This window comes from Cheilinus undulatus, linkage group 18 (genome assembly GCF_018320785.1).
Source record: "Cheilinus undulatus linkage group 18, ASM1832078v1, whole genome shotgun sequence".
NCBI lineage: Eukaryota > Metazoa > Chordata > Actinopteri > Labriformes > Labridae > Cheilinus > Cheilinus undulatus.
In genome coordinates this window covers 6,529,997-6,538,703 of record NC_054882.1, presented here as the reverse complement: position 1 = coordinate 6,538,703, position 8,707 = coordinate 6,529,997, and the positions used below count along the sequence as shown (strand labels likewise).

Below are 8,707 nucleotides of genomic sequence, written 5' to 3'. Positions count from 1 at the left end.
ACAGCTGTTAGATTTTCAAGTTAAAGAGGCAGATGTTTGAATTCTCTTGTGCTATCACCCCTGGGACAACACTGTATATGGACAAACTCCAATTCCAAAAATGTTAGGACATTATATAGAATGTCAGGAAAGTCTTTTGAACATTGTATAAAATAGAAATGTAGCACCGGTGGGTGAGGCTAGGGGTGTCAAACAGGGCTTAATCCTAATATGTTCTATCTAACCGGTCCATCACACAACATGGATACTTCATTTTGTGTCCAAATTGATGTATATCAACATTTTTGATGTTTTTTCATGTCCTTTAATAGTTATAGCCACTAATAATAACTTTTACACTAAATTTCAGTCCTGTCTATATTGTGTACCTTAAATACAACCTTTTCATATATACATGTAAGGACATGACATTTAGGCTTTATAATTTCTGCTATTTGATTTTCATTTTATTTTTAGATAATTGTCCAGAATGTACTTTAAAGTTTATGTAATTGTCTTGAATTGTAAGGAGAATTTGCTTTGAAATTTTCAGGATTTATCACAGCAATTTCAGGGATTTTTTTTTTTGGGATATACTGAGGAATTTGCATGGAAATTTCCAATTATTTTCATGAAAATTTTGGGAATATTTTTATAAGTTTCAGGGAAATTTTGCTTTCGAATAATCTGGCATTTTCATCAGAATTTGGGGGAAAAAATTTGATATGTTTGGAGGAATATGCTTGGAAATTTTAAGGTATTTCTACAGAAATTAGCTCAATTTTGGTACATTTTTGTGAATTTGAAGGTGGGGGGGTGTCCTTTGAGGTTTTGAAGAATTTGTAGGGAATTTGGTTGTTTGAAAGAATTTCCAGGCATTCCCTTGGAATTTTGAAGATGTAGGAAATAGGAAATTTTAAAATATATTTGCAAAAAAATTTGGGATAATTTGCTTGATTTTGTCCCCCCACAATTCCCCATTAAATGTATGATTCATTCCCAAAATATCTTTAATAAATGTAGCAAATTTACATTTAAATATCAAAATAATCCAAAGCGCCCCCTCATAATTTGTCCATAATTATAAGTACATTTCAATTTTTTTGAGAGAATCCCTGATTTTTGTTGATAATTTCTTCTGAACATGTAAAACAACTTTTAAAAACATTAGAAAAAAACTAGAACAAAATGATCAATCTTCTCCAAATATCAAAACTGCCAACATTCATATGAAAACGCAAAAATAAAAAAAATAAAAAAAATCAAAACAAATTTCCCCCAAAACTTCTGATGAAATTCTCCAAAATATACACACATATCCCCCCAAAAATTCCACAAAAATATTTGAAAATTTCACAGAAAATTCCTTGAAATATCCGAACAAATTTCCAAACATTTCTATGAAAATTCCTGAGAATTTCATAGCAAACTCTCCCAACATTTCAAGCATATTACTCTAACTTTTTTTAGACATTCTGGACGATTATCTCAAAAATTTTAACAGCAGAAATTATTGCTATGTTGTCAGGAAGCCTTTGTGTGCATGCAGGATCTTCGGAGGTTAAGAAGTCATGGACATGAGGATTTCTTCACTAGTATGTTTTTATTGTACATGTACGTTTATTTTTTCTTAGAGCAAAGTGTGTAAATCAGCTGTTTAGAGACGTAAATATGCAATAGTATTGAATAAATCTTCTTAAATTCTATTTAAAAACTGACTTCAGCTGAGTGAGTAGTTTCTCTCCTGACTCTGTCCCTGCAGCAGGAGCAAACATCGCCCTCTGCTGGTGCTACAGACCACCGTCTTATTTACCTGACTCATTCTGGATTATCATTAGGCATGCAAGTTTCATCCAGCTTCCGTTGAATGTGTTATTATTCCCTGTGAGATGCTCACAACCTCTGAATCCTCCTCCTGTGCGTTTTATCATTTTTAATGTGATCTCTCCGATGCCTCGTTTTGGGAAATCGCGCAGTGTGTCCTTGATTGCACAAGTTTCAAAGAATACGCCCTGGGTAATGCTGAAAAAAAAAATGTTTTATTTTCTGATGCAGTGAAGAAGAAGAGAGGATCAAAGGGATTGATGTTGGCATGTAGACAGATCTCTCCTGCCCTCCCCCTGCCTAAAAAAATCTCCACTCTGTTTTCGGTTGCCAGTACACAAACTGGGGGTTTAAACGGCTTTTATGAGGCCGGGAGGAGGAGCCGAGGAGTCTGGCTTCACAGTCAGAGGTTCACAGGCATCAGGAGTACATTTGTTTTCAGATTTCTGTGTTATTTTGTCATCGTTTCCTAATTTCTGTCGTCTGCATGCCAACGTCTCTGCTCATCTGTCATTGTTGCTCTATAATAAGTCATGTCACTTCTGCTTTTGTCCACATTTTTTGACATTTTTGGTTCAAACTGACACTAAACAGGTCTGACTTTCATCTTTGTTTGCTCCATTTTGGCTGTTTGTTGCCATGAGATGATTCATACTTCGTCCTGCACAAAAACCTCAAATCCTGACGTCCTCCTACTCCTCAGAAACTAAAGGTTCATTAAAAGTCACTTTGAGGCACTTTAGGATTCATTTACACTCCTGGAAACCTCAAACAAACCAAAAACAGGTCAGGTCTGGCTCTTCAAGGTCTCTCTGTGACATTTCCAGCACGGTGAATCAGATAAATGACCGTCTTTGGTGCCGGCGAGGAGGTTTTAAACCGTCCTCTTCAGCTCCACTCTCTAATCTGCCACATTCTGCTTTCCACTCTTCAATTTGACAAACAGGATTTGAACTGAAGCCTCCCACGCAGTAAACAGTCACAGAGAGCTGCGAGTGGCTCAGGGAGATATTTTACCACTCTATGTATTCGCCGCCTCATGCAATCTGAAGCAGCAGCTGCCACCAGGTCCATTCTTCAGTGTCTTCTTCTACCGCCGCAGAAAAAAGTGTCACCAAAGGTAAACAACGGCGTGTCTGAGAGGGAGCACTTCACAGTGAGCAGTAATGGAGCTCAAAGTGAGAGCCAGGTCACGATGAGGTGACTCAGGATCACTTTGCCATGTAGGCTGTGACTTCCTTCTCCAGGCTCTGGGCGAAGCGGTGGTTGAGGAAGAGGAGCTGACCATGAGGGAGGAGGCGGCTGAGCAGGGTGTCGACACGGTGACTCCTCAGCAGGACCTGGAAAAGAGTTTTATGTGTTAGTTCAGCTGAAATGAGTCTGGCTAACACACCTAGAAATCTCCAATCTCAGACTGGACAAGTGTGCTGCTGCAGCTGTCACTGCTGTGCCCGTCTGCAGTTTCACTGAGCTGATTTCAGTCTAATGAGGGCTTCTAATATGTGTAGAAACTCGGCTACAGAGGGTTTCAATGGGTGTAACATCATTAAAGCTGCATCAGACAAAAACGGTTTTATCAAGCTTATCCACAAAGCGACAGAAAAACATGTTCCAGTCCAACAAACTTTGTTAAAACAGGATTAAAAAAGTCTATCTGGTGGAGGCTGAGGATTAATACACGTTTGGTGCTGTTATAATTCAGGACAGTTTAAGTAGAAAAGGACAGCAGCGAGTGTTTACAGCAGTCTGTACTAAAGGACAAATCTGGGATTTTTTCACACCACATATGTGAATTTACACAGGTGGATACTAGGGAGAATCCATTTAGCTGTTAACTACCAGCTACATCCACTGTGGTAGTGATTTCACTCCTTTTTAATCTGTCGGATTGTGGATGTTTTGAAGCACTCATTTCCAAAGTTTGGGTCAGGACCCACAGGTGGGTCGTGGGACATTTATCCAGTAGTTATACGGGGCGCTCCACCCTTTATCACTCACCCTCTCCACCATAACAGAACAAAAATCAAGGCTCCACCAGCCACTGGATGGCAAGAGAGGTAAATTCACAGTTATGGAGACTTTTCTAATGCAGTGGTTCTCAACTTTTTCAACCTGCAACCCCCAAAATACCGGGAAAACCAAGACCAAGAGACTGGAGACTCCCACTGTACCTCAACGTAGTTGAACACAGCCATGCATATTCATATTCATGTGCAGACAAGGCCTTACATGAGGGGGATAAAGGGGAGAGCTTTCTGGGGCCCAGCCAACCTTGGGGCCAATGGAGGTCAGGAAAATCATGGTCAATTGTAAAGTAAAGCTGTGATATCCATACTTTATATTTAACCTTAATAATAACCACTATTATTAAAGCAAAAAATAACTTTTTTTATTTTTTTGTGCCGTAGTATAGCCTTCTTAAAAATGTAAATCCTTTTACAGAATTAAAATAGGTTAAAAAGGACTAAAATAGCTTAAAAATAGCAGTGGAAAGTGGAAAAAACTGGCATATACAGTTGTACAAGTGGGTCAAAAGGGGCAGAAATGGGTTAAAAGTGGCAAAAACGGGAAATTTGTTAAAAAAAAAAAAAAGAAAAGGCTGAAATTGGCAAAAATGGGCATAACAGATGGTGAAATGTGGTTAAAACGGGTGTTAAAAGTGGTAAAAAGGGTTATTAGTGGCAATAATGGGACAACAGAGGCAACAACAGGTGGAAAGAGACAAGAATTGGTGTCAAAGTGGCAAAATTTACCTACAAAATGGGTATAAAGTAGAAAAATGTGTTAAAATTGGCAAAAAAATGGCGGAGAAAAGTGATGAAAACAGGTTTAATTTTTTTCAAAATTGGTATAGAGTGGAAAAAGTGGGTAAAAAGAGGCAAATTCGGTCCAAATTGTGCAAAAACTGATAAAAAAAAGTGGCAAACAATAATAGCAAAATTAGGTGGGAAAAGCTGTTCGAAAGTGGAACATATAAATACATTCAACATTAAAAACCATTAACAGTATGACACACTTTTAGCTCATAAATGAGAGAACAGTTACTAAGGATGCTAGCACCAGTGCTACTGATAAAACACACATGCACTAATATCATCAATAGATCACAGCTTGGAGGGACCAGTCTCTGGGTTTATCAGGGCACAATTCTGAGTGCAGACTTACATTTTAGAACTTTTTTCATTACTACTTCTATTTCAGCTTCAATCTCACCAAATGACCATGTTTTTATTTTACATTTAATTGATTTTATGCATATTTTTTCATAGAAATGGGTAAAATAGATCATTTGAAATCTTTTAGAAAATACTCTTTTTAAAGGCATCTAGCGATCCCCTCTCAGTGTCTTGCAACCCCAAAGGGGGTCCCAGCCCCTGCGTTGAGAACCACTGGTCTAATGTAAAAGAAGCTCCTGGTTCCATTGTTGTGGAAGCTGTTTCTCACCTCGCTGCCCTGCCCCAACATGTGCAGGTGCTCCAGGCAGTGCCTGGTCAGGTTCCTCAGGGTCCCCTCAGCCAGCAGCAGGTTCTCGTGAGGCTCGCAGACCAGAGTGAAGCTCAGACTCTGGACCCCGAGCCACAGAGCGCTCATCTCCTCCTTGAACGGGTCTCCAGCTCGCAGACGTACCACGCCGCTGTCTGCCTCCTGCAGAGCCAGGGCCTCCTCGCCGGGTACCGTCTCCACCAGGGGGCGACCTGAAGCCTCCCGGGACAGAGAGACGGAGCCGTGGACATGCCTGAGACAAACGGGAGCAATTTAGAATCAGAATGTTCCTGTCCTATTACAAGATGTAAACAGACTTAATTTTTTATGTTACTGTTTAAAGAACAAAAAGATTTCATCTCTCCTTCTGTCAGTTTGTTTTAAATCTAAGATTAAAGCTCATTTTTAGGAATGACTGAAGCTTTAAAAGATTAGATGTTTGTCTGGTCAACAATTAAAAAAACTGAAATTTCCCACAAGACAAGAAATGGTTTACTTGTTCTGTTCTTTAAACCTTTAAGTAAACAAAAAGTACAAACTGCAATTCCAAAAAAGCTGGGACATACTGTAAACTCTGACTATAAACAGGAAACAATAATTTGCAAATCATTTTCCACCTATATTTAGAAAGAAGAAAGGTATTGTTTAACCTATAAACTTTGTTATTTAAAATATGCAAACATTCTGAATTTGCTGACTGCAATATGTTCCAAAAAGTTGGGACAGAAGCATGCTCACCCCTATGTTTAATCACCTTTTGTAAGTTTCCAAGGACTGAAGACAACAGTTGTTGAAGTATTGAAAGTTAAATTCTCTCCCATTCTTTCCTGATGTACATCTAAGCTGCTGAACAGAGCTGGGTTTCTGCATAATGCTCCAGACATTTTCAATAGGAGACAGTTCTGCACTGCATGTAGCTCAGTCTAGTCTCCGCCTTCTTTCACTGTGAAGCCATGCTGTTGTAACTCGTGCAGGATGTCTCACTGAAATAAGCAGGGACGTTCCTTAAAAAGACGTCAACTGAATGGAAGCAGATGCTCCAAAACCTGCATGTACCTCTCAGTATTAATGCTGCCTTCACAGACGTAAGTAACCCATGCAGTTGACACTACTACACCCCCACACCATCACAGATGCTGGATTTAAAACTGTTCATTGATAACAATCTAGATGGTCCTTTTCCTCTTTAGCCCAGAGGAATCAACAGCCTTTATTTTAAAGATAATTTGTGGACTCGTTAGACCACAGCACACTTTTCAGCTTTAGGACAGTCCATCTCAGATGAGTTTGGGCCCGGATAAGTCTGCAGTGGTTCTGCATGTTGAAGTTAAATGCCTTTCGCTTTGATAGAGTCTTAATTCATATCTGTATATGCAGTGATTTACTGTGTAAGCTGACAATGGTTTTCTGAAGTGCTCCTTAGCCCACGCTGTACTATTCATCACAGAGTGATCACAGTTTTTAATATAGCTGCCTGAGGGGTCAAAGGTCACAGGTATCTGATGCTGGTTTTCACCTTTGCCCCGTATATATATATATAGAGGTTTCTCTAGATTCTCTGAATTTGTTGGTGAAATTATGGACGAGAAATGTTCATACATTGTCCCAACTTTTATGGAATTGGGTCTTTTTATCTGAAACTCCATTTTTAAAAGCTTTAATCTTATAAAACAAGATTTGGTAGAGAGTAATGAAACCATTAAAAACTGACTGGGAAACTCCTGCATGCTGTCTCAACAACAGGGAAAAATGTAAACAGGAAAACAAGGACCTGATCAATATTAGGAGGCAGGATTTTTATTTTTTGATGCTATAGAGCCAAAACAAGTACACAACTTTCTCTTTCCTGGTAATGTTACAGCCTAGTGTTCTTAAAGACTCATTTGGTTTGTCAAAATGTTACTAGGTTACTAACATTACCTAGATATTTATTAAAGTGTTATTATTTCAGATTTAGTTATTTAGGATGGTTATAATCTTGATTATAGTGATGTCCTATGTGAATCTACGAAAGCTTACAGGAGATAAAGCAGGTTAATTTAGGAGAATTTTAAGAATAGTCTTATTTATGTAGCTGAACAACTGAAAACATCTCAGATAATCGTGTAAAAAAATAAAATCATTTGGTCTGCTCTAACTCGTCTCACCTGGCCACCAAAGCCACCTTCTCCTTCTGCAGCAGCCGTCTCTCCTCCGGGTTAAGTTCCCGGGTCTGCTCCGACACCACGGCTTCATCTGGACCGAAAACCCGGGAGTACAAGACCCGACTCTCCCCGGGACCGAGGGCACTGACCGGACAGACGGTGTGGATGAGGAAACAACGAACCATGATGTCAGCTGTGGACGAAAAACACAGAAAACTCGCTTATTTCTAAGGAAAAACCCTGAATACTTCAATGTTTGAGGAAGTCACGCTGCTGCGGGTACTTCACTTCCGGGTTGGTCATGTGACCTCTCCCAGCTCCCGGTGATCTGAGTCGTTTATTCCACCAGATGGCGCTCGTATATTATATTATATTATATTATATTATATTATATTATATTATATTATATTATATTATATTAAAGTCTTGGTAAACTATGATTTGAAAATTGCAGAACACTCCACATGTAATTCCAGTCTCCTCAAATTTCTTCATATCCCTCCATTGTTTTTCAAGTAAAAGTGTTTTTCTACACTTTCTTATCAATATTTTTACTCGTCCTGTTATTGCTGCTTACTCTGTTTCTATTTTATTTTATTTTAAAAATATAACATAAACCCTTTTAAATTATGCTGACCTGCAAAAGGTTTCTAATGGCCTCTGAGATGCAGAAGCCCCAAGGGTACTTGCATCTATATATTTTATTTTGCTTCTTTTTTCCCGTGGAAAATTTGATGTTTTTTAAAAGATTTTAGCTTATCTGTCTCCTTAATTTATCTTTTCAATTTGGGATAACAATCCAGGGTTTCAATGTAAGATAAATAAATTTTGGTTGTTCTCAAGATCTTGGGAATGAATCTTAAAATCAGTTTTGCCATCCAGTACAATGAGATAAATAGGCATGAACTCAAGAAAACAACTGAAATTTACCCATTATCATGGGGAAAGAAGTAAAAAAAAAGTACATATTTCCATTTAAGGCTTCAAAACTTCTGGACAGAACATATCTTGGATCTTACATCTTTGGTGGATAGGATAGGATCTGCAACTGGTTAGTGGAGATTTTGATAAAATACATAAAGATGCTCACTCTCTGTCACAGATATTTGATTAAAAGAGCAGAAACAAAGCAATCTCGGTCATTTTGCTTGAGGAAAACAAGGCTAAACTTTTGATGCAAAGGCAGTTAGGTTTATCTTGTTTGGGTTGGATGGTTCAAAATGCCAAAAGAAACCAAAGACAGTATCTAAGAGCATGAATGAAGTCAGGGTCCAGGG

At 38.5% G+C, this 8,707-nt stretch overlaps 1 protein-coding gene across 1 annotated transcript; it reads right to left on the bottom strand.

Moving 5' to 3' along the window:
• Positions 1-1,996: 1,996 nt before the first annotated feature.
• ap5s1 (adaptor related protein complex 5 subunit sigma 1) lies at positions 1,997-7,717 on the bottom strand. The gene is made up of 3 exons (XM_041812119.1): positions 7,434-7,717; positions 5,248-5,539; positions 1,997-3,143 (listed from the first exon to the last, which is right to left on the bottom strand). The coding sequence occupies exons 1-3, from the start codon at positions 7,613-7,615 to the stop codon at positions 3,015-3,017; spliced, it is 603 nt and encodes a 200-aa protein (XP_041668053.1). The 5' UTR covers positions 7,616-7,717; the 3' UTR covers positions 1,997-3,014.
• Positions 7,718-8,707: the final 990 nt, after the last annotated feature.